Source organism: Vulpes lagopus, chromosome 11 (assembly GCF_018345385.1).
Source record: "Vulpes lagopus strain Blue_001 chromosome 11, ASM1834538v1, whole genome shotgun sequence".
Classification (NCBI taxonomy): domain Eukaryota; kingdom Metazoa; phylum Chordata; class Mammalia; order Carnivora; family Canidae; genus Vulpes; species Vulpes lagopus.
In genome coordinates this window covers 43,548,828-43,576,303 of record NC_054834.1, presented here as the reverse complement: position 1 = coordinate 43,576,303, position 27,476 = coordinate 43,548,828, and the positions used below count along the sequence as shown (strand labels likewise).

At 34.0% G+C, this 27,476-nt stretch overlaps 1 protein-coding gene across 3 annotated transcripts in view; it reads right to left on the bottom strand.

The window, feature by feature from the left end:
* Positions 1-4,945: 4,945 nt before the first annotated feature.
* Positions 4,946-27,476, bottom strand: part of CDC73 (cell division cycle 73) — a 118,940-nt gene continuing 96,409 nt past the window's right edge. The window contains exons 15-17 of one of the 3 annotated variants that reach the window (XM_041723222.1): positions 25,124-25,224; positions 19,280-19,421; positions 8,081-18,333 (exon numbers count right to left, since the gene is read on the bottom strand). In XM_041723222.1, the coding sequence (XP_041579156.1) occupies positions 18,297-18,333; positions 19,280-19,421; positions 25,124-25,224 (280 nt within the window). In that variant the 3' untranslated portion in view covers positions 8,081-18,296. Of the gene's footprint in view, positions 5,113-8,080; positions 18,334-19,279; positions 19,422-25,123; positions 25,225-27,476 lie in introns of those variants that run through there. The other 2 variants (XM_041723223.1, XM_041723224.1) reach the window with 2 other exon arrangements.

Genomic DNA, 27,476 nt, shown 5'->3' with positions numbered 1-27,476 from the left:
ATTATCATCTCATTAGATGCAGAAAAATCATTTAACAGAATTCAACATCTTTTCATGTTAAAAGCTCTCACAAAGTATATACAGAAGAAACATAATAAAGGCCATATATGAAAAGCCTACGGCTAACATATTTTTAAAAAAGATTCTATTATTTGAGAGAGACAGAGAGAGAAAGAGAATGAGCAGGGGGATGGGCAGGAGAGGGAGAGAGAGAACTTCAAGCAGACTGCCTGCTGAACACAGAACCCTATGTTGGGTCCAATCCTCAAACCCTGAGATCAAGACGTGAGCCGAAGTCAGATGCTTACTGACTGAGTCACCCAGAGGCCCTAACATTGTATTTAATGGTGAAGGCTGAAAGCTCCTTTCTAAGATTAGGAATAAGAAAACTATCACCACTCTTATTCAACACAGTACTGGAAGTCCTAACCAGAACAATTAGGCAAGAAAAAGAAATAAACTGTATCCAAATCAGAAAGGAAGAAGTAAAGTAGTCTCTGTAGATAACATGCTCTTATATATAGAAATCCTAAAGGCCTACTAGAACAAATGAACAAAATTCTCTGTAGATAACAAGATGTTAACAAGATGTTTGACTTCATCAAAATAAAAAAGCTTTCATTACAATGAAGGAAACATTTAGCAAAACTAAAAGGCAACCTATGGAATGGGACAGATGTTTACCAATGACATATCTTATAAAGGGTTAGTATCCAAAAAATATAAAGAATTTACAAAACTCAATACCCAAAAAATGAATAATCCAATTAAAAAATGGGCAGAAGAATAGACATTTTTCCAAAGAAGACATACAGATTGCCACAGATACATGAAAAGATGCTCAACATCACTCATCATCAGGGAAATACAAATCAAAATTACAGTGAGAAATCACCTCACACCTATCAGAATGGCTAAACAAAAGAAACAACAGGTATTGGTGAGGGTATAGAGAAAAAGGAAACTTCTTACACTATTGGTGGGAATGCAGACTGGTGCTATCACTCTGGAAAATAGCCTCAAAAAGTTAAAAATAGAGCTACCCTATAGTTTAGCAATTGCATGACTAGGTATTTACCCAAAAAACACAAAAATGCTAATTCAAAGGGATACACACACCCTGTTGTTTATAGCAGCATTATCTATAAAAGCCAAATTATGGAAGCAGCTCAAGTGTGTATTGATTGATGAATGGATAAAGACGATGTGGTATATATATAAAATTCAATGTGTGAAAAAAAAAAATAAAAAAAAAAAAAAATTCAATGTGTGTACATACACACACACACACATATATACACACTGGAATATTACTTAGCCACAAAAAAGAATAAACTTGCCATTTGCAATGGCATAGATGGAGCTAGAGAATATTATGTTAAGCAAAATAAGTTTGAGAAAGACAAAAACCACATGATTTCACTTATATGTGGAATTTAAGAAACAAAACAAATGTGCAAAGGGAAAGAGTGAGGTAAACCAAGAAACAGATTCTTAACTATAGAGAAGAAACTGATGGTTACCAGAGGGGAGGTGGGTGGGCAGATGGGTTAAATAAGGGATGGAGATTAAGGAGTGCATTAATTGTGATGAGCACTGAGTGTTGTATAGAAGTGCTGAATCACTATATTGTCTTATACCTGAGACTAATATTACACTGTATGTTAAGTGGCATTTTTAAAAATTCAGTTTTTCTATACAGTAACAATGAATTATCTGAAAAAGAAGAAAACCATCCAATTTACAATAGCATAAAATACAATAAAAGAGATAATTTTAACCAAAAAAGATCTATACACTGAAAACTTTAAGATATAGATGAAAATAATTAAAGAAGATGCAAATAAATGGAAAGATATTTCATGTTTATGGATCAGAAAAATTTATATTGTTAAAATGTTCATACTCCCCAAAGCCATCTATAGATTCAATGCATCTCTATCAAAATTCCAATGGCATATTTCACAGAAATAGAAAAAAAAATGCTGAAATTTGTATGGAACTGGAAAAAAACCCAAAATACCCAAAGTAACCTTGAGGAGGCATCACACTTGCTGATATCAAACTATATTACAAAGTCATAGTAACCAGAACAGTGGCACTGGCATAAAAACAGACACATAGGCCAATGAAAGAGAATCAGGAGCCCAGAAATAAGCTCACATGTATAAAGTAACTAACATATGATGAGGAAGACAAGAATACTCAATAGGGAAAAAAATAGTCTCTTTAATAAGGGGTGCTAGAAAAACTGGATATCCATATGCAAAAGAATGAAAATAGACCTCTATCTTTGACCACTCACAAAAATTAATTCAAAGTGGGTTAAGTACTTAAATTTAAGACCTGGAACTTTAAAATTCCTAAGTGAAAACATAGGAAAAAGCTCCTTGACATTGATTTCATGTATGATTGTTTAGATATGACACCAAAAGCACAAGGAACAAAGCAAAAATCAACAAATGCAACATCAAACTGAAAGAACTTCTACAGAGCAAATGAAACATACAACAAAATGAAAAGGCAGGGGCACCTGGTGGCTTAGTTGGTTAAGTGTCTGCCTTTGGCTCCCGGGGTCTTGGGATTGCGCCTCACAGCCAGTGGGTTCCCTGCTCAGCAGGCAGTCTGCTTCTCCCTCTCCCTCTACCCCTTTCCTTTGCTTGTGCTCTCTTCCTCTCTCTCAATTAAAATAAATAAAATCCTAAAGAAGAAAAAAGAAAAGGCAACCTACCAATTGGGAGAAACTATATCCAAGCCAAATGTGTTAAGGGGTACTAATATCTGAAATATATAAGGAATTCATACAACCCAGTAGCAAAAAATAAATAAATAATAATAATCCAATAAAAAATGGAGAAAAGACTTAAATAACATTTTTCCAAAGAAAGACATACTAATGGCCAACAGATACATGAACAGGTGTTCAACATTACTCATCATCAGGAAAATTCAAACCAAAACCACAATAAAATGTCACCTCACACCTGTTAGAATGACTGTTATTGAAAAGAGAAGAGATAACAAGCATGGGTAAGAATTTGGAGAAAAGGGAACCCTAGCATGCTACTGGTGGGAAAAGAGTAAATTGGTGCACTTACTATAAATACACTATGGGGATTCCTCAAAAAATTAAAAATAGAGCTGTCATATGATCCAGGAATTCCACTTCTGGTTATATATGCAAAGGGTAATAAATCACTAACCCTAAGAGAGAGCTGTACTCCTATGTCCATTGCAGCATTATTCACAATAGCCAAGACATAGAAACAACTGAAATGTCCAGCAATGGATGAATGAATAAAAATGTGGTTTATGAATATTATTCATCCATCAAATAAAAGGGAATTCTATCATTTGTGACACAGCTAGGCCTTGAGGGCATTATGGTAAGTGAAATAAGTGAGACAGAGAAAGAAATACTGTCTGATCTCAGTTAAATGAGGAATCTAAAAAAGCCAAATTCATAGAAGCAGAGAGTAGCATGGTGGTTACCAGGTACTGGGCAGTGAAAGAAATTATGAGATGTTGGTCAAAGCATACAAACTTCCAGAGGAGTAAGTTCTTTCTCTAGCTAACGATACTGTATTGTATACTTGAAAGTTGCTTGGATCTTAAACGTTGTTACCATAACAATAACAAAAAGGGTGATTATGTGAGGTAAAGGATATGTTAACTAATCTTATTGTAGTAAACATTTCACAATATATACATGTATCAAATTATATTGTACACTTTAGCCTTACCCAATGGTATACGTCAGTTATATATCAATAAAGCAAATGGGGAAATAAAAGGAACTGTTCCAAACAAAAAAAGAAAAAATAAGTCATGCATATTAGAACCATGGAACGTGAGAACTTCTGTATAAAGAACTCAACAGTAAAAACAAACAAAATCAGGGATGCCTGGGTGGCTCAGTGGTTGGGCATCTGCCTTCAGCTCAGGTCGTGATCCCGGAATGCCTGGATCAAGTCCCACATCGGGCTTCCTGCATAGAGCCTGCTTCTCCCTCTGTCTATATCTCTGCCCCTCTCTCTCTGTCTCTCCCATGAATAAATAAATAAAATCTTAAAAAAAAAAAAAAACAAATTAGAAAACGGGCAAGATATGAGCACACATTTCACCAAAGAGAATATACAGATAGCAAACTAGAACCTGAAGATATGTTCAATACCATTAGTCACTGGGAACATTCTAATTAAAACCATTAAGATACATTACTATATATCTATTAAAACAGCTAAACTCCTAAAAAATCATGACAATATAAAATACAGGCAAGGATGTGGAGAAACTGGATCATTCTGGAAAATACCATCATTCTGGAAAATAGTTTGACAATTTCTTTAAAAAGCTAACATATACTTACCATACAACCCAGCGACCATATTCTTGGACATTTATCCCAGAAAAGAAACACACAACAATGTTCACAGATTTATTAATAATAGCCAAATAATGGAAACAACCTAACACTCTTCAATTGGCAAGTGGTTAACCAAATGGTAGTACAGCCACATCATTGAATACTACTCAGAAAAAAAAAAAGAAAAAGAAAAAGAAAAACTATTGATACATCCAACTGTTGGATGGATCTCAAGGGAATTATGCTGCATGAAAAAAGCCAAAATCCAAAGGTCACCTATTGTATGATTTCTTTTACATAAGACAGTAGCTCCCCCTTATCTGAGAAGGATAGTTCTGACACCCCCAGTGGATGCTGGAAACCAGAGATAGTACTGAACCTCATATATATTTTTTCCTATACACACATATTTATGGTCAAATCTAATTTGTAAATTAGGCACAGTAAAAGATTAACAACTAAAAATAGATAACTATTATTTCATTTAATAAAATAGAACCATTATAACAAATACTGTAATAAAAGTTAAATGAATGTAGTCTCTCTCAAATTATCTTACTGTAATGTACTCACCTTTCTTTTTCTTGTGATGATGTGAGATGATAAAATGCCTACGTAATGAGATGAAGTGAGGGGAATGACACAGGCACTAAAACGTAGTGTTAGGCTACTACTGCCCCTTTGACGACACAGTCAGAAAGGGGATCACCTCTCTCCAGGCATGGGTTTGACCATGGGTAACAAACCTGCAGAAAGGGAAACCACAGGTAAGAAGGGTCTACTGTATTCTCAAAATGACAAAATTACAGAGCTGGAGAGCAGATTAGTTGCTTGCCAGGAATAGGAATAGAGAGATGGAGAAGGGGGGAGAGTGGGTGTGGCTATAAAGGTGTAGCACAAAGGATCTTCACACTAATGGAACAGTTCTGCATCTTGTCTTCAGGGCTGGTTACACAAATCTACATGTGATAAAATTGCATAGAACCATACACACACAGTCAAATGAGGGCAGTTTGCTGAAATCTAAATAAGATTGTAGATTGTTATCAATATCCTAGTTTTAATATTGTACTATGGTTATATAAAATAACATCATTGGGAGAAATTGGATGAGGGACACCTGGGACCTGTCTAGTAGTTTTGTATATTTCTATGAATCTAATTATTTCAAAATAAAAAGTAAAACAAAAAATACATGATCTCTGAATTAGTGATGCCACTTTCAGGAATTTATCTAAGATACACTAATATACATGTACAAATACATATGTACATAGATGTTTACTGCAACACTGTTATAATGGTACAGAATTGTATTCAACCCAGATATCTCTCCACAGTGCTGGCACAGCCATAGTGTAAAATAGTATGTAGTCAGTTCAAAGAAAAAGATATTTACTATGTGATGTTTACTTCAATTAAAAAAAAAAAAACTTAAGAACAAGACAGAAAAAAAAAAAACTGAACATACAATTTCCAAGATATACTATTAGGTGAACAAAGCAAAATGCAGAAGAATGCTAAATATGTAAAAAAGAGAGAGAAAGAGGTTGAGAGAAAGAGAGAGGCGTGTTTTTATATTGGACCATTTATCTTCAATATAGCCCTGAAAGGTTCCCAGGAATCTGGATACAGTAATCACCACCGTTTCTTTTCTTTTCTTTCTTTTTTTTTTTTTTTTGTAGCATGTGAATATTTATTGATCCAAAGATTCCCACGACCACCACCATGGTTTCAATCAGGTCAGCCACCAGAACTATATCAAATCGTTCTCTGATTTCCACACATTCACCACAGTATTGTTTTTCTCATTTTCTCCTTCTGAGACTTCAATATTTATGTAAACCATTAATTCTAACATATGGTCCTTCCTGATGCAACCAGCTTCTAGGAACTAGTTTATAGTTTAGTATAGTGTATAGTTTAGTTTACTCTACACTCAAAGAAACCTCTCAGGAGACAGGAACCACATCAGTAATTTGATAGAGAAAAAATTAAATATATAGAATGGTTAATAAAGGAGATTCTAATGGGTATAGAAATTAGAAAGAAGCTATTCCTTCTCTAGTGGTGGGAGAATAAAAAAGAAAGAACATGTAAGAGCCACCCCACTTCCCACTCTTACCCCGGTGAGAGTAAGAACTCATTGGAGAGGGCATGTCTCACACAGGAACACAAGACTAGGGGACACCTGGGTGGCTCAGTGGTTTAGCGCCTGCCTTTGGCTCAGGGAATGATCCTGGAGTCCCGGGATCGAGTTCCACATCGGGCTCCCTGCATGGAGCCTGCTCCTCTCTCTGCCTGTGTCTCTGCCTCTCTATCTCTCTGTCTCTCATGAATAAATAAATAAAATCTTTAAAAAAATAAAAAAATAAAATAAAAAAGGAACACAAGACTATCTGTTGTGGGAAAGTGGCTGGCCTACTCGGAGCACCTCACCAGGTGGTGGAGTCTCTGGGGGTTGCGGGTGGGCCACAGTTGGTTTTTGGGAACTGTTCCTGTGAGCAGACTTTCAGGAAGGTGTAGGCTGCAGAAGATCTATGAAGGCTGTTGAATGGGTGCTCTCAGACCTTCTGCATTATAATCTACTGCTCTGGCAGCCAAGTCAAACACAGCACACCAGGACCAGAAAAAGAAACTCCTCTGTTGTGGCCTTATACAGTTCCTCCAGTGACAGCCTAACATCGAGCTTGTACAGAAGAAACTTGTACGAAGTCCAGTTTCAACATTACAAAATAGGGGCAAGAAGGGTGGATTTGGAGCTGGGAGACAGTACCTTGATAACTGCTCTACCTTACCATCTTGAAATATAATTACAGGGCACTGGTGCTATAAACATATTAAAGAAAAATGAGAACACTTACTCCTAACTAGATATTGGTATACCTTTGCTTAGTCTTTCATATATATTTCGTTTTATTGTTTTCATTTCTTCTGAAAGTGATACTCACTTTTTAAAGTGAGTTGTAGTATCATATATGTGGGAAATGAAGATTTAGTTGTCCGTTCTTAATTCCATGAACATGGATGATATTAATGCAAACACATCTCTATTCAATTAGTTTTAAGAGCATTAAGTATGGTCTGATTTTTTTTTCTCACTTGGGGTAATACTAATTTTGGCAAATGCCTTAGGTTGCTCATAATGGGCAGAAGAAATCACAAAAACACAAATGTGTTATTTGATAAGTACAGATGTGAACCTCACAGGTGTGAATTTGAACTGTCTTAAAAGTTAAGAACACATCTTCTAGTCAGGAAAAGGAACATTTACTAAGGCATGGAGCTGCAAAAATGGATGGCAGATTGAAAGACTGCAAAGCAGTATTATCTGGACCTAAATTTTTGGGAGGGAAGCCTTTGATGAGATTGAAAATGCAATCTGGCTTCACGTTTTTCAAAGCCATTGACTCTTAAAATAGTGCATCCATCAATCACTTGAGAACCTTGTTAAATATGTGGATTCTTCGGCTTTATCCCACAAAAATCTGCTCAGTAAATTAGAAACAAAGGTCAAGGAATCTGTACTTGAACAATCACACAATTCACCACCACCGTGGAATGCTAACACTCCTGGTCCACACACCAGTATTTGATAAATACTGTATAAAAACATTTTTACTTAATGCTATTGGTCTCCAAAGTAGGGCATACACTCCAGGGAGCATCTCAGATGATTTAGTCAGGTACAGGAAGAAGACACTAAAATATATATTTGCATTTAAATTAAGCTTTATTAATAGTTAATATATGAATTGACACAGATGCCTTCACTTGATCTGTATACAGTACAAGGTGAATTAAGGAAAAAACCTGACAGCGAAATTTTCATTCCGTCATCCAGCATACTGTGACAGACAACACTTTATACTTTACAAAATGGAAAAGTGGCATAGAGAGATCTCTGAGAAAAAGATTAAAAAAAAAAAACCGTTAAAGATAACAGTAATAATGGAAGCAAGTGGGAACAAGAAAATGAGAGAGTTGACCTTTCTCTTAAACCTAAATTATCTCTTTGCCAAATAACAAGGTTAGAAATTACTACGAAGTCAGACGATCAGAAGTCTGTGAATGAACAAGAAGGTAATTACTGTTGGGAAAAAATTGTGCTATGGAAAAAAATTTTTTAAATGGTTATTGGGAATATTTTTTTATTTTGTGCTTTTGCAGCTGAAAACGTTACGTATAGTATCTATCAAAATGTCCGTATCTTCACAATTTAACAACTTGGAAATAATTTCCTGACCTATTTAAAAATCTCCAAAACCTTAATACAATGTTTGTTTTTTAAATATTCCAAAGTGCTTCAGTGGGTTTTAGAAAGCTATTCATCAAAAATATAGAACTTCTGCTTAGTTGCAAGAACAAGTGTTGCTCATCTTCCATGAAATCATTTTTCTCACCAGGGAGAAGAAATTTAGATGTTTTCCTTCTTCACTCCCTGCTCAGGCCTCACTTCTGGGTTTTGCTGAGATAGCTTAGTACTTAAAGTTAATGATGGGAGATTTTCCAGGTAGTGTGTCTTTCCTACCTGAAGAACACTTATCACTTAATATTACAAATTCCCACTTTATCACAGAACACAGGTGTTTATTTGTTTGAAGTTCTTGAAAATTCTAATGTGCATTTTCTTCAACTGAGGTCACTTGGGAGACACACTCTTTGGATCCTTGCATAGCCTCAAGATAAATGATCTCACCTGGGAAACAGATTTAGTTGTCATTCTAGAAAGCTTGGAGGTGTAATTTTTGTTTTCCTTTATAAATTCCTCTCTTTACCCTGAAATTAAAAATTTGAGAATCTTCTCCTGCATGTCTAATAAGCGTCTTAAACTCAACATTCCCCCCTGATTCCTTCAGCTGTTACCACCCCAAAATCTGGCCCTTACACAATTCTTTCCTAGCATAGTAAGCAAAAACCCCATCCTTCCAGTTATTTAGGCAAAAGCCAAAAACAATAAAACCTGTTGATTCTATTATCACACCACACCCACTCCATCTATTTTCAAAATATTTCCAGAATCTGATCATTAGTCACTCCACCAATAACCATATTGGCCTAAGCCCTAATGATTTAAATTACTGAAATATCTAATGAGCTGGTCTCCCAGCACCTACCTTTACTACTCAGTTATTTTTCAACAGCATTATGACTCCTAAAGTCACGAGGTCTCTCCTCTGCTCAAAACCTCTCCAATGGCTTCCCCTATGTACCAAAGCCAAGGGCTTTACAACGGTCTAGAAAGTCCCACATAATCTTGTTTCCTGTTGCCACTTTGCACTCACATCTTCTGTCCTTGCTCCCTCAGCTCTACCCAAGTGGCCTCCTTGCCAGTCTTTAAGTTGCTGATATGATACCATTTTAGGATTATTTTTAAACCTCCTGTTCACTTTCTGGAGTATTTTCCTCCCCAGATATGCATGAGGTTGGTTCCCTCACCTCCTGCTCAAATGTCAGCTTAACAGTCTCTGACCACAATTATAGTTAAATCTTGCCTCTCCTTATTCTGACACTTTGTCACTCTTTTTCTGTATCACTTATTCACATCTGACACATTTATTCATTTTATTATCTACCTCTTCCTACTCAATGAAGGCATGGTTCAATGCTTTGTTCACCTTGAATTCCAGGGACTAAAACAGTGTTTATCACAGCCCCAAAATAGACAGTATTTGAATGAAATGTCTGCCTAGGTGTCTTCCCCCCACCATGTTACATGGAACCTATATATCAAGAGGCCTTTCAAACCAGGGAAACTTTCTTCTAGTATTTATGAATATCGTTTTCATAAGTTTGTTTCCTTTTTTCTTCCTTATGGTTCTTCACTATCCTAAACTTTTCTTCAAGGCGTTTTCATTTTTACTACAATCTCCATGCCTTTGGATTTTGCTTTTCTAGAGAACTACTACTGCACATATTCTAGGCCACTAATTTGGTTCTCAAGAGTGGCTATTTCCCTCTTTTTCTACATTTTAATGTGTTGGGTCTTTAATTTATAGATTTTTCTTTTCTAGAGAGAACTACTACTGCACATATTCTAGGCCACTAATTTGGTTCTCAAGAGTGGCTATTTCCCTCTTTTTCTACATTTTAATGTGTTGGGTTTTTAATTTATAGAAAGTTTATTTCACACTGTGAATTTCTTCATGTGCTTTTTCAAAATTAAAGTTGTCATTCATCTCCACCAGCAATTCTTTTTCACCACCACCCACTTCTGAATGGTCTGTTTTTCATTAGGCTTCTTTAGACTATTTTCCTTTGTCTACTCATTCACCCTTTGGCAAACTATGGGTCAGTCCGAGTGGCAATAAACCCGGGAACAAAACAAGCAAGCAGTTCCCTCTGTTTCTGTGGGATGTGGTTATATGAAGCAGCAAGCTGCCAGTATCCATACAAACATGAACCGAGATCCCACCATGCAGCAGCCCAGCAGGTACTCTAAAGCTAGTCTTATTTAGTACAACTGTAGACTGCACTCTTTTCCTCTAAGTCCATGGATCTCTGACTGTGAGGTGCTGACATATTCAAGCCATTTCCCTAGAACTCTGTTTAAGATGAAAGGTGCAACCCAGTTTAAATGTGGGTGGAAGGGATAAGAGTACAGGGTGACAAAATGAAGACACAAGCTAGAGAGGAAAGAGAGCAGGGCAAATTCATGACAGTAGGGGAGGTTGTAGGAGAACAACATACGAATAGACAAGTCCTTGATGGGTGACAGGACATTTAAAACATTATATATATAGTACTGAGAAGTCCATGGCTTCTCTTTCTCCCATCAAGAATAGGTAAGGTCACTTCCTGGTGAAGACAATGAAGTAAAGTGAGATCACAGCTCGATCACACTTCACAATAAAGAAATTGGTAGGGGAGTGAGAAAAAAGGAAAACAGTAAAACCACCAGCCACCAAAGAAGAAAAGATACACACCACCTCATGTTAACAAGGAAATCAAAGAAACCAGATTCAGATTGAGATTTAGATAAGGTTCAAAATAACATCTAACCCACCTCACCATAGGAAAAGAAAGCTGACAACATTCCAAAAATTCACATGCAAAAATCTAGAACAAAGCAAACTGAGGAAGATGCCCATAGAAAAGTCAATGAAAAACCCGTTCTAACCCCTAGTACTTTCAGGTTTTCCTTTTTTCTATCACTCTGTACCCACTTTGGGAACCACTCATGGTGTTCTCCCTTAGTAATGAGATGTATATATAGTGACCTCAGTTTGGGCAAGTTGTGAAACCTCAGAACAGAGTGGTGTTCAGGTCTTCTACCAAAGACTTTTACCCATTTCCAGTTATCATTGGGCTGCAGAAGAGGTGAAGAATACAAGAACTAGCCTGATGTGGGAGCAAACTGGGGAAAACAAGACTCAGAGAAGGTAAAAAAGGCTGTCAGAGAGGATTTACACTTAGTATAATAAAAGTCTTCTTAATCTGTGCTAATAAAACAAGCACATAATTAAGACACACGTTAGAGGGGGGCATTGAAATGATCTACACCTTTAAAATAATCTTAAAATATCTAAATGTATGTTCACTGGTCTCTTGATACAAAGCCAAAGATTTTTGAGTGTGGATCCTTTAAAGCTTATGCTACCCATTTAGGGTTTTCTTGTCATTGCTATCTTCCCTGCAACCCCTATTCTTATTGTTCTGTTATTTCAACACTCATATGAGTACCATGGCCTCAGATCTTTGAGTCCAAAGAGCTCTTCTGGAACTTCCAAGGTCTTGACTTTTCCTCATCAGTATCTTATTGCCTCTGAAATATTGATTTCACGTATCCCATTCTCTAACCTTCTTTTTTTAGTTTCATTTCACTAAGTTTTCAGTTCATGGGTCAGCCCCAACTTCATATAATCTGCCACCTCCTTTATATTATTCCTTGAAAAGCTTAGATTCCGCATCCTGGTACTATAGTCATCACTTCTGTGAATATGTTCACCTCCCTGGCCTGCTTCTACTTCCATCAAAAGTTTAAAACCTATTTGTTTTCTCTACACCTGCAAATCAAGCCACTAAATGCTGCTGGAGAAAAACCACACCACAGGTTTGCCTAGTTTCACTTAAATTTATGTCTAACCCCCCAAAAAGATACATCACTGCCCAAAATCTACTACATTTTTTCCCCACTGAGTTGGAGTTCCCATATAATTTCTTCTTTCTCCTCAAATTCCTACATCAACTACATTTATGCCTCCTAGTTTATTTCATCAGTAACCCTTACACTTCCTTTTTGTACTCAATGGTGTACTATGAAATAAAAACATAATTAAGAATATAAATACTTTAAAATTGCTTTACAGTCAAAATGACCATAAATATTAGTGATGCCCAAGTAGGCTAAAATAATAGAAAAAGCCATGAGTAAGCTCATTTGATCTTTCCCAATAATTACATACACCAACTTGATAAAATTTCAAACTATTCCATTAAAAAAATTGTATTATTTAATAATTTTAAAAGAGAAATTGATGCCATTATCATATTTACATTTTTAACATGGTAAACTCCATGAATGTAGCTGTTCTGTGAGTGTAAATTACCATATTTTATCACAGTGAATGCTGTGTAACCCAATGTGTTTCCTTTTGGAAATTTTTGGTAAATGAAGCACAGTGCAAAAAAATATTCAAGTGTGATTAACAAAATCTGATTTTTTCTTTCTTACATGGCCTGAGTCCTATTTACATTAGTTATGTAATATAAATCAACATTCTCTGAAAGATGAGTTCTAATTCTGTGACAAAGTATCTACAAATAATTATGAGAGACACAATGTAGCCTTCTCTAGAGCTACTTTTCATGTTTCTTTTTTTTTATGGCTACTGAAGAACATTAAGAGGAAGTCTTCCAACCCACCATAAACACTTCATAATTACACGATTAAATAGAAATGGAAAATGTTTTTAGAAAATGGGAGGAGAAAAAGCTTATTTGGCAGTATGCTATTACTAGCACCTTTGAGCCTTAAAAAAATCCAACAGCATTTATAGCTTATGATATATCTATTTTAGTTATGTGAATGCTCATCTGCTAAGCACAGATGATCACATGAACAGAAGAGCGTGATAAAACACATATTTAGTGGGCACTTATGAACTAAATGGAAATTAAGTTTGAGTAGGGCCCATTAAACTCTTCATTAAATAAATTTTGTTGCAAAAGAGTCACACATTATCACTGGCACAACCAATATGATGATGCTGTTAATGATTTGATTATATGCAGAGTACAGTTTGTTTTCAAATATAAAATGTTAAAATCAAGGTGCACAAACTTTAAAGATAATGTAATTTACCAGATACCTTAATTCTATTCCAACAATAAGGACACAATATATTGGACCATAAACAAACTAAGCTCAGTAGAGCATGTGGCTTATTACTTTTAGGAAGAACTATGATTCTCTACATTATTTAACTTATCAAGAGCAGACTGTAAATGTACTTTAATTCATTAGTTTTCAAAGTGAAAACTCACATTGTATTTATTTTCAAAAGAGAAATATTAAGCCTGAAAAATCTCATAAATCCATTTATGGAAAGACTGTCATCTTCCATATCCTACTCGTTAATATAGTTTCTATATTCTTGGTTGAAAGTGATTTTTTCGGTTGGAGGGATGAAGCATATATTAGAAGTGGGGATAGGAATGTCCCCAAGACTGTTAAAGTAGTAAAAAATGTTTTATTTACAATTAAACTTGAAATTTAAAAATCCACTGAAATGAGAATGACTAGAACATTTTATCAGATCACATGGCCCAAATTTAAGCTCCATTCAAGAACCACTTTGCTTGAGAAATAATACAAATTGATGGCTAAACAATCATTTATAGTGCCTACACCATGTAAAAAACTATATTATATATAAAGCACTATAATCAAACTTGAAGGGTAAGTAGCTTTTAATAAGTTTAAACTAGATAGAAAGGGAATTCAGTAGCAAAGAAAATTCTCAGATACATCATTTACTTAAATTTGACATCCTATCACTCCACTTTTTGAATTTTGGCAGTAAAATTTCATTAGCTTTACTCATTTAAATGGCATACATTTATAACTCCCAAGATACTCAATAAACACTACCTAAAATAAAACATAGAAACCCAAACAGATCAATGACCTTAAAGTATTGCCTATTATGCATTTACTAAATATAATTCTTTATACACTTATTATACATTTTCAATTTTTTCTTAGTTATTATTCCAACATATTAATATAGAAAACATGCTGGCACCACTACACAGCCAAATGCGGCAATGGATAGGCCAGAATATATAGGACACAGCATTTCAAAATTCCTAATCCAATTCTTAATTTAAGTCAAATTCAGTCATTTGTCCTTTTTTTTTTTGAAGTTAATTTACTATGGTGAGGGTAACCAGCTGAATATCAAATCTAAGTGAATAAAAATATAGTCAAGTAATATTAAGGCTCATGTAATTAAATTTATTTTTCAGTTTTAATTTTGATTAGCTTTTATAATATTTATAAAATGCACTGTTGGTCTCAAAAAGTTTTATAAACTAATGAGTTCAACAACTAAGACTCAGGTAACTGTTATCTGACAGAGTGGCACTTCATTTCTGGCCACATATGTATATCCTATATTCATTTCTATTGTTAATACCAATAAAATGGAACTGTTATATAGTAAGAAATATGGCAACTAAATACCCCCTTCCCACCCTCCAAAAAAGAACAATGTATCGCTTTAACTTTGTTAGGAGTCACAAAATTTTTATTTAGGAAAAATATTTCCTTCAGTGTTTGATAATGAATTTTATTTAAATGAATAATTTACTTTTACTTTTCCGTGCAGACCAATTAAAAAGTATGCCTCTTTCCTTTCATAAGCAAACTCTGTCTAATTCTGCATGGCAGATAAGAAATTAATACTTTACTTTCTTCTACCTTAAAAATTATGAAATTTTCCTCATTATGAACTAGCTATTTCTGTATGGATTGTTGTGATGCGGCTGTTAAAAAAAAAGTTAAAGATATGGACACATGGGAAACAAATCATAAACTATAATACTAGTTTATAATGAAATATATTAAACATTGTTTAAATATTAAACAGCAAAATACTCCTATATTAAATAAATAAGACTTGAATTTGTCATGTGGAACTATAGGCCAATACCATCAGTAAGGGGGACGGTCTAGTGCAAAGGGTGGCCACCAAAAGAAAAAAAAATCGGAGAAGAGAACAGAAGAAAGAGAGAGAAAGACATTAAGAGGAAGAGAGGAGAGAAGGAAGGAAGGAAAGGAAATGAAACATTTAATACTGGCATTGTTTTCAATAACAAATTAAATCAGGGATTCTCAATCCTTTCTGAATATTAAATTACCTAGAGAACTTTTTAAAAATACTGATCAGGTCTCAGCCCAAATTAAATCAGAATCAGGAATCAGGCAATAATATATTTAAATGGTCCCCCAAATGATTCTAATGTGCAGTCAGGGTTGAGAGTTAGTGACTGAAACCTACAAGCTTCTTAATGTTACCCGAATCAGAAAGTGTCTTATGAATAAGAAATGGAGTTTTCTTTTACCAGTGGGACAAGACAAGGGTATCTCCAATTAACAGTAACTTATGGATAAGTCAAGTTTATTAATGTACACCTCATTTCCACTAAAATATCTGTGTATACCTCTTCATTCCTTGTAATTCTGTATTCTCAAACTCCAAAATCTAGTCAAAGTACTTTTTGTAATAAACCAGTCACAATGAAAAGATCAGTAATTCGTGAATATAAATGACTTACTGAATGCCTATATATGCAAGGCACAGTGATAGGTGCTGCTGTAGGGCTTGGGAGTCATGAGATAATACGATTCCTGAAAAAAATGGTTTTTGGAATTAATGGCTATTAAATTAATTCTATGGGCCTAAATAAGGGACTGAACTGCTGAAAAAAGAAAAAGAAAATAAGCACATACTAAGGGTCTGATTTTAAAATACATAGCATAGCATATTTGTACTTTTCCTAATGTTCCTTTACAGTATTTCCAGAAGCCTTTGAATATACATAAGGCAAATTCAAGATAGAAAAATAAACCCTGTTTAAAGTAGATGTTCCCAATTTTAACCATACTCTGTAATCAAGTAAATTTCATATATGACATAAGTATAAATACTAAAAATCTTTATAGAAAGGTAGTTCTTGTCCACTTGTAGTAGTCTTAACAAGTAATCTTACATTAAAATATCACAGATTCTAGTCCTCGACGATTTCATCATGGAGAAAGTTTATACAATACATAATTTATTTTGAAAACAGTTTATATGCTGAGAAATTCTAAAGTGAACAAATTTGAGTTCTTTTTTGTTTTCAAGAAGAAAGGATGCAGAAAAAGAAGGGGGTAGAATCTGTTCAAACCTTATAAATAACCTACAATCTAATAATTTAAATGCTGACTGCTTTTTGTAAGAACCTAGTGAATTTCATATGAATAAATACTTTTTCTATTCACTATTGGTATGGACTTTTCTGATTACTTTAAAAATAAATAATAAGTGCTTCTCATTTAGCATTAAATTTCAAAATGGGGCTTAGCTAATGTCAGCATAATGTAAGAAGCAGCTAAATGTTTACCCCCCAAAAATGTTAACCTCAGAGATCATGGCGGGGGGGGGGGGATTGGAGGAAAAAAAAAATGACACAAGATCAATGATCAGCAACGTTCTCATGGCAAAAATCTCTTTAGGGGAGTAGAGGTTCCAAGTTGTTTTTAAGTAATAAAAGGTGAAATCAAGACTGAAGGAAAATGCTCATTCATTTGTACCTTGGATGCAACACTCTGAAGTAGAGAAGTAGTAAAATATTTTACTAAGTTAAAATATAGGTTTTATATTTTATACGATATTGAATACGCACATAAAAATACCAGTGTTTTTATCTTGTTTCTGTTCAGACACTTAAGCAAATGTGTTCTTTGGTGTCTGGGGGAGTTTATCAATATTTAGGGATAAGAACTCCAAGAGCAACATGCCTAGAAATAGAAGACTCAAAATCCTATGCCATACATATAAAGTAAGAATCAAAGGTAAACTTATGAGAAAAGGTAAGAAAGTTAAAGTTACATTGCAGTAGGACTAATACATTTCCTTCCCCCAAACATATTCTGGCTCCCAAAATAAAAAGCACTATAGCCTATCAGGTTTTTAATCTGTGTTTTGAGATTTTTCAAGTGGAAAGATAGCACAGATAGAAATATATCATTCTTAAGTTTTAAAATCACCAAAGTCAGTGAGAAGAATGTACATTCATTAAATGTATTCATTATAAGTAAAGAAGTCTTGAAAAGGCTGAACAGGTCAACCAAAGCTGAAGAATTGTTCTTGATTTTTCATCATTCTTTTTTAAATAAAGAATAAGTATAGGTATAGTATACATACAGGTTGACATTCTGATTCATTCAAAATAGTCACATCCCTTTGCTAGTTTTGGAGTTCCAGAGACTAAAATTTAATACCATTCATAACATAGTATTTTCAATAAAAGGAATTATAGAGCAATGAAAAATCTGAAGCAAGGTGGCTTAGAGAGCCTTATAACCTCTAAATATACACACATTTATAACCTGTATTTATTTTCTAAAGAAACAAATTTTAAGTAATGCTAATTTAACCAATGGAGAAAAAACTTCTATCAAAATATACAATTTTCATTACAGACTAGAAGGCTAATATTAAAAAAATAGTTGTAAGCCAAAAAGTTTGCTTATATGGATGACAAGCATCATCCCTTTGAAGCATAAAGCATCAAATAAGGTCTTATAAAAGATCGATCTGTGACCTTCTTCATTTGTAAGTTCTTGATAAATTCATAAAGCTTGAGTTTCAGTCTTTAGATCAAAGTACATCCATGCTTCTTAATCCAGATCTCCAGAAAAAGGGGAAACCAAGTAAATTCAGAATCTCAAGTGGGATTTATGCTTTACCATGTACCTGAAAAATAATAATATGTTATAATGATTACATGAATTCTAGAATTTTTAGAATATTATATGTAAAAATAGGTTAACATTTTTTTAAACGTAAAATTAAAAAGTGACTGGATTTTTTGTTTTCTAAAAAAGTGAAAACATGATATTGTACTTTGGAAATACAGAATAATAACTTTTGAAGCCAGAAGAAACACTCCTCCTATTAAATTCTATAATCTCAGAGCTTCTGGCTAGAATAATAAATGTTTCTCTTTAATATTATCATCAGTTATAATCACTGGGTTACCTCTGACTTTGGAAAACCCTTAATTTTCAGCAAGAGATTTATACCAAGAAAGTGATACATTTTAAAGAACACCCAAACAAAAATAAATTTAGTGGTATCGTGATCATATGTTGTTCTTAAATTTTCCAATTATAAAACTGATGTTACTGTAAAGGGGCTTTAAGAATACTATTTATTAAAAAAAAAAAAAAAAAGAATACTATTTATAATAGTAATTAAATTAAAAAACGCTATTCCTTTCACAAGCTACCCTTAACTCACATCCAGTCAGTGACCTTTTAATACTGGCAAAAAAACCCCACAAAAAACCTGTAGGGATCACTTAATCCAAGCCCCTTGGATAGACAGAAAACAAGGTTCAGAAAGGTCACACAGTTCATTAGAGTCAGATCACAAAATCAAAATGAAAATCTAGGTCTTCTGACTCAGAATTTACTGTTCTTTCTATCCAGCTATGCACCCTTTCTCCATCTGTTTCTAAAATCAATACAACAAAGATATTTGTTAATTATCTACTGGAGATCAGCAACAAATCAGACAGTGTTCGAAAAAGGGAATTAGGGGATATGTTCACAACTTTAATGAACTTAATGTCTAACTGAGGAGAAAGGAAAATTACTATAATAAAGCAGAAGTAAGTGCATTTTAGGATCAGAATTACCTATCCAATGTTTCCCAGAATCGTAAGAAAACTGGTCTATCCAAATGACGTTTGTGATAGCTGAGTTCTAATACTGTTACATCCCATTTCTGAACGTTTGGATCTAGACGAACTTCATCATATTTGAGATGGAAGGCTTTAACTATATGGGGGGAAATAATATTTTTAATTCAAACTGCAATCAAAATTATAGAAATATTTTCTGAAAGAATAAAAATATCCAATACAGACATTAACCAAAAAACTAAACAAAACAAAAAACTTTAAAGATTAATCTTTCTTCAACCAAATGAAACATTAGAACCAAAGTGATCTTTGAAATAGATGCTAACAAGCACTGTGGCATCCTCAAAAACATTCAATTCAACAAATATCTACTGAAGGTTTATACATACCAGCTACTGGGAGTGAAATGAGGAATAAGGGAGATAAAACACATATGGTCTGGTGAAGGATAAAAAAAATCTATTCAAATAAAGTATGATAAAGGTGCAATATATCACAGTAACATAAAAGTACCTTACCCAGACCATGGAATTTAGAAAATGCTAAGACCTAAAAGTTTGAGTAAGAATTAGGCAAACACAGAACAAAAGTGACCCAGTTAGCCAAGAACATGCTCAAAGAGAAATGGTTTCACTTAGAAACTAAAGAAATTTAATGGAATTGCATCATACAAAGTAACGTAAAGAATGTTTAAAAGGTAAGACCACAGATTGAGAATAATGTTAGCCTTGTAGGCCCCTTATATTAAGGGGTTTGGAGAACCACTGTAAAGCGTTCAGCTGTGACTATTGATACAATTTAGTAATCCAGAAGAGACATTTGCTAAACTTGGGGAGAAGATTTAGGCCTGGCAAGAAAAAGATTCAAGAAATAATTAGGGAGTAAGAACTAACAGAACTTGGTAAATGATGAAAAGAGAAAAATTTGGAAGGCCTCTTGAGAGGTTACATAGAAGCAGATAATTGATATAAAAAGTTGAGTCTAGGGCAGCCCCGGTGGCTCAGCGGTTTAGTGCCACCTGCAGCCCAGGGTGTGATCCTGGGGACCCCGGATCGAGTCCCACATCAGGCTCCCTGCATGGGGCCTGCTTCTCCCTCTGCCTGTGTCTCTGCCTCTCTCTCTGTCTCCATGTCTCTCATGAATAAATAAATAAAATCTTAAAAAAAAAAAAAAAGTTGAGTCTAGCAAAAAGATCTAGAAGCTTTCAGGCAGAGGGAATAGCTGATAAAAAGGCTCTAAAATGAAAGCCACCGTGGCACATTCTATAAACAAGTATAACTTCTTTTATAGGCAATGTCCTATATGTAGAATTCAGCTATGGTAAAAAAAAAAAATCTGAATTTATTCCAAAGTAAGTCATTAGAAAGTTTAGAGTAAGAAGGTGAAATTATCTGGTTTCCATTTTTAACAGTTGGTTTTGGGTGTTGGGCAAATAAAAGACTCAAAAGGCAAAACCTCCCAAGTGGCATATATTGCAAAAGGTTAACAAATGTACCATTAAGTATTATTTTCAATCTTTCACTGTCCCTGATTATCCAGTTGAATCATCCTCATCCTGGCTAGTTTATTTTGTAAACAGTTTACCACCAGTGAAGTTTGTTTTACATTACACATGCAAGATGTTTAGCTTTTCTTTCAATTTACTTTTCTCCTAACATATAATTATTACTATCATCATTCTCATCCAGTATTTGAGGTCTTTAAGGAGAAAAATGATTGACTTTGTTAGTTTTTTCTGAGAACTACTTTATGGATTGCTTGTTCCACACTGCTGATAGCCTATTCACTTTCAATGTTAACAATGAATCAAGGTGTAATTCTTGATGGAAATCCAAAATGAATCATTAGTGCCCACAAAAAGAGACAAACATTACTTCTAAATTATTATGCTTTTATATAATTAAAGACCCCTCATCAGCACATTACTCATTTTGAATTTAATTCAATTTAATAAATTGAATTTAATTCAATTCAATAAATTTAAATTTAATTAAATTTAAATTTAATACACAGAATCATTAAAAGGGCTATATATCATAGCTTCAGAAAACCCATTTTCAAAATATTTATATGCATACAAAATTTTAATTTTTAAAAGTTTGAAATTAAAGCCAACATTTCAACACTTCCTATTTTCCTTACTACATTTCACTTTTCTAATTCTCTCAATATTTCCTTTAAATCATCCTTTTAAAAAATATCTATTTATCTATTTAGAGAAAGAGGGGGAAAGTAGAAGGTCAAAGGGGGAGAGAGAGAGAGAGAGAGAGAGAGAGAGAGAGAGAGAGAATCTCAAGCAGACACTGCTGAGCATGGAGCCCAACACAGGGCTCAATCTCATGACCCTAAGATCATGACCTGAGCCAAAATCAAGACTGAGGTGACCAACCAAGTGAGCCAGCCAGGTGCCCCTAAATCTTTTTTTTTTTTGTGGAAGATTTTATTTATTTATTTGACAGAGAGTAAGAGCAGGAGCTGGGAACGAGGCAGAGGGAGAGCGACAAGCAGACTCCTCACTGAGCAAGGAGCTCAATGCAGGGCTTAATCCTGCAACTTGGGGAGGATGACATGAGCCAAAGACAAGATGTTTAACCGACCAAGCTCCCGAGATGCCCCTCACTCTTAAAAATATATTAGGTATATCTGGGGGAAAAAATGAAACAGATAAAATGAGGAAAAAATTAAGCTAAATTAAAAAATGATTTATCTAGGGATCCCTGGGTGGCTCAGTGGTTGAGCGTCTGCCTTTGGCTCAGAGCGTGATTCCAGAGTCCTGGGATTGAGTCCCACATCGGGCTCCCTGTGGCAAGCCTGCTTCTCCCCCTACCTGTGTCTCTCGTGTGTCTCTCATGAATAAATAAATAAAATCTTAAAAAAAAAATTAAAAAAAAAAAGATTTAGGGATCCCTGGGTGGCGCAGCGGTTTGGCGCCTGCCTTTGGCCCAGGGCGCGATCCTGGAGACCCGGGATCGAATCCCACGTCGGGCTCCCGGTGCATGGAGCCTGCTTCTCCCTCTGCCTGTGTCTCTGCCTCTCTCTCTTTCTCTCTGTATGACTATCATAAATTAAAAAAAAAAAAAAAAAAAAGATTTATCTAAAGCTATAAAGGCCTACAGTCCCCCACTCCTTAATTTCAATAGATTTAGTTTATACAGTATTTATTTTTCCACCAGAATAGACAACTTTTAGAATTTAAGGTGAAACATGACAGTCCAAAAAGTTTAAATCACAAATGAGAAGCACAAAGTTTCTCTCACCATACAGAATATTTTACTAGCATTAAAGGAATGGTGGCAAATTTACATCAAGACATTACTATAAAACCTCTTTCTTATTCAGAAAAAGACTTTTAGCTTTTTAATCCTCAGCAAAAAATAGAACAAATGAAGTTCTTTTATAAGCAAGTCAGTCATCTCTCTGGTAGCATAATCAGTACTAAAGCAAAATACTGCACATAATTCAGAATTGTTCATTTTCTGCAAACTGCAAGACACTTGTCAATATTATTTTACAGGAACAAAGAAGCAAAAAGAAAAAGACAATGGTCTTGAATAGTATTTTGTAGGTACAATAATGGCATGTCAGATGACAAAGAAGTAACACAATATAGATTACTAATGAAAAAATTTTCTCAATGGTAACTATCAATTTTATACAATTTATAAAATTTATACTTAATATCTTCTCTAAAATTTTGTAGTCTACTATATTATACACTATGAAGAAAATATAAGTTTTCTACCAGAGCCCATATAGATGGTCCTAAATACCCTCAGTTTTTCCCCATGCTATATAGATGTTACCATTTTCTATGTGTGTTTTGGGGGAAAGGGTAAAAACCTAGAAAAAGCAAGTAAAAAGCAAGGAAACCAACTAATTGCAGAAAAGAAACAGTTTAGGAATGAGGGAGAATATAAGACAATCAACTTCATTTGGAACAGGTTGAGTCTGATGTACCAACAGGGTCTCACATAGGCGTTATCTGCTAATTAAGTGAGATACATAGGCCCAGAATATAAAGCTAGAGACCAAACTTAGAATAAAGGGAAGATTAAACATGGTAATTGAAAGCTATGAGATCTCCTTGAGAGAGTATCAATAATAAAGGAGAAGAGAAACAAAACATAAACAGGTAGCTAGCTGAAAGCCAAAGGAAGCTAGAGAATCTGAGAAAGAAAGAACCAAGTCAAGAGAATCAAATTCCCTTAAGGAGCTCAAAAGTATATAGTATTTAAATCACTGATAAGTTTGGTGAGAATAGTTTAGTAGAGAGCAAAGGAGCCAAACAGTGAATTGAGAACCAAACAGAAAATAAATTAGTAGAGATAATTCAAGTAAAAGAAAAAAGAGGAGCTAGAGTTAAGGTCAGGAGAAAGGGTTTTAAGATGGAAAGGACTTTCATTTTAAATGTTCATTAAGGAAGGAAGATTGAAAAGAAAGAATAATTCATGGAATAAAATCGTTAATTGCTAACTATTAAAAAAGTCTCAAGTTCTTATCTAAGTTTCAGAAGACTAACAATCTGAAAAAAACAATTACTAACATCATTACATTCTGAATGAAATTTAGACAGCATTTACATCTTGAAGACCTTTTAATCATTTTTTTGTTATTGTTACACTATTCAAAAAGGCAAGCAAGTAGGTAAAACATTTGTGTTCACATTTTATTTAAATTCCCGTTCTCGCTCCACCTTTAACTTTCTATTTATCAACTGTGTATTATTCAAGTTTCAGAAATAACATAAAAATCTATCATAATATTAGTAATATTAGAATCATTGTCTAAAATGAATGAAAGTAGAGCAGAACAAAGGATTAAAACTTTCAAGCTTGGGCAGTAGTTTCTATCTTGGAGAATGGTTTAGTAACCACTAACAAAAACTGAAGTTGCTTTTAAAATGGCTGGGTTTTACAGTAGCACACTTCACATTCATAATAATCAAAGTTGTCATTTCCAATAAAAATACTTGTTTCATGAGAATGCTTTTGAAAAAAAAATTTTACTATGGTTACTAACTTAATTGGGTACTTGAATTAAATAATAATTGGAATATCTCTATTCCAAAAATCAGACTAAATTAATAAATTAATCTCCAATATACCAAAAGATATAAGCCACGTGAAATATTCATTTAACAGATTATCTACTGAATGCTTCCTCTATGACAGGCACCCTTCTGTGATAATTCAAGGTAAACAAGGCAGAAAAGGACTCTTCCCACCAAGAACTTAGCCTTATAGCCAAGGAAGATTTGAAATAAAGATATAAATAAGATAATATCAAACAACAGTAAGTACTATCATAAAAATAAAGGAGCTTAAAGAGTAACTGGGAGAAGGTAATGGTTATTTCCTGGTTGGCCAGAGAAGGATTCTCTAAAGGAGACAATACTTGAATTTAGGCTTGAATGAAAAAAACAAAACAAAACAAAACAAAAAAACCCATCATGCATACTATAATCATTCCAGACAATGGAAATAGCCAGTAAAAAGTCATATGGCTCTTTAAGTTCTAGCTATACATTACTATTCAGCAAAAGTCAACCCCTTTAAAAATTGGCCATCAATTTTAATAAAAATGTATGGATGTGCAACAAATTAATCCTTTTTTAAGTGACCCAATGTAGGGAATAGGATATGGTAATTTACTTTAAGACATAAGTACATAAACAAATATTAATGTCTGAAAAAATACTTTAAAAATATTTCTCAGGTGCTTAAAAATGAGCATGTCTTAATGTATATATCATATATGCAGAGCCATATGTGGCTTTCTTGTACATAATGCAAGAGCATTTCTATACTGGATAGGCAGTAAAAATAAAGAGAATCTTACTTTTAGCAAATATGTCAACTGGTGATCCATCAGGCAAAAGCCATGGCCAACCTTTGAACTGCCATGCAGGACCTTGCACAAAAACTGCTACAACTCGATCCCTATAAATAGAAAAGGGACAGAGTTAGAGCTCAAGGGTTGAGACAATATCTCAAACATGAACTCTGATTACTGTAAATCCTTAAGGAAAGGTTTCAATTATTCATGTGGCATAGTCTCCTGTCAACAAATCTGTGAGACAGAGTACATTACAGTAACTCTTTGTTACAATGTTATCATTAGGGTGTATTAATGATTGTTATACTTCTTATGCATCTGTTTTTGCACCTAAGTCTTTTAAACATAATTACACAACACAATCCTTATATGCAATCTTTTTTAACCTTTTAATCTGCCCTTCTTCTAGAATAAGGGCTCATTTTTTAGGGAACATGACTTGATCTATTAATTGAAAAAGTTGGTTTTAAAAGGAAATCATCTAAAATTCAAATACATCTTAAATGCTTTACTTTAACTAAAAACATTATAAATTATAGTAACTCACCAACCATTTTCTGGAACCTCAAAGTCTTATTTTTGAGTTCTTCTATTATTTAGAAAGTAATCTGAGTATAAAAGTCATTAGACTTCAATTTTTCCAATTGTTTACAATTGTTTCACTCACCCTAAATTCTACTAGCATTCTCTTTATTTTTTAAGCCCAACATGGGTCTTGAACTCATGACTCAGATCAAGACCTGAGCTGAGATCAAGAGTCAGATGCTTAACTAACTGAGCCACTGAGGCACCCCTATCCAGGGTTTTTAAAGCAATTTGTCTTTCCAACCGTTCAATTTTGTTTTCATAAAAACAAATCTTTCTCTAGGCCTTCATATTTCATTAGTTCACAAATTATTTAATTAAATTGAGAAATCATAATAAATACAAAGGCCATAAGCAGTTTAAGCCTAGAACTAAAGAAGTAGGAACAAAACCATAATATAAACAGTAATAGTTAACATTAAGACATACTATGAGCATTCACTATGGGCCAGTATTGTTCTAAGCACCTTATCTTGTACATATGTTAACACATTGAATCTTCCAAACAATCTAATGAAGTGGGTACTATTATTGCCCCCATTTTACAGATGAGGAAACAGAAGCACACGGACAATCCATGAGTCAGAAGAGAGATGGAGAGAAGAAGAAGAATGAGGAGGAGAAATGGAGGGAATGATTACTCTTGTGCACTGGTTATGCTACTGTTCCTGTGTGAGGACTGATAAATCATGACAACAGCCATCTCAGTACTATTACGGAAATAGTTTTAACCTTACAACTCCTTGAAATGGTCTTAGGAATGCCCAGAGGTCCACAGATCACACACTTTGATAACCACTGCATTAGATGAAAACTCTATACAGCCAACAAAGCATTAAACCAGGGTTATCTTCTATTCAAGTAAAAGACCTACAGCAACAATTCAAGTTATTGTGAAAAACCACAGCTTAAAAATCTTAATCTGCTCAAAATCTCTAAGGCTAAAATTAAATCTTAAATAAAAAATTTCCTCCTTGCATAGGATATATGCCCTATAGTGCCCAAACTATCTTTGGTAATGGAGCACATTATTAAATGGCCTCTTAATTTCATGCTGTAACTTGTGCCATACAATAGTTGAAAGCCCAAGGTACCTGCCAAACTAAAGGAAATTTGTTGGAGAGACATCACCTAGATCCTACTTGGTCTCACAGGGTTATTAACAGGTAAGCAGGATAATATAAATACTACTCAGTGAATTCTTGAAGGGACAATTAACAGAGAAAGAAAAGAGAAAAGGAAAGGGAAAGGAAAGGAAAGAAGATAAGAAAAATATTATTCCTAGGTTATGACACCAATGACTAGGTTATCTAGCTAATATATACAAGCAATATTTTGTAGAAAGGTGACAGCACCTGTATGGTGTTTGTAATTTTTTCTGCAAATAACTGCAAAAATATGATACAAATGGTGTAATTTTCCTACTTCCTCCAATTTTTAAACTTGATATCTGAAATTCTCATCTTACTTCATATAATAAATTTTTAACATACTTATATTCTCAATGCCTTGACTTCTTAATGTGTGAGAACTAATGAGTACTTCAAAGGTAAATTTCAGCTAATGCATCAATGTGTTGTGTTATGTGACAGAGATGCACTCTCAGACTCTGTATTTTTATTCCAGCTTAGATTAATAAAATAATTCATGTATCTGAGTTTATAGGCACTATATGTTATAAAAGGCTTTATATTTTATTAAAGGACATTTTAATGCAATCAAAGGGCTTAACCAGAGTGCCTATTCTTTTTATTAAATTATTCTCTACAAT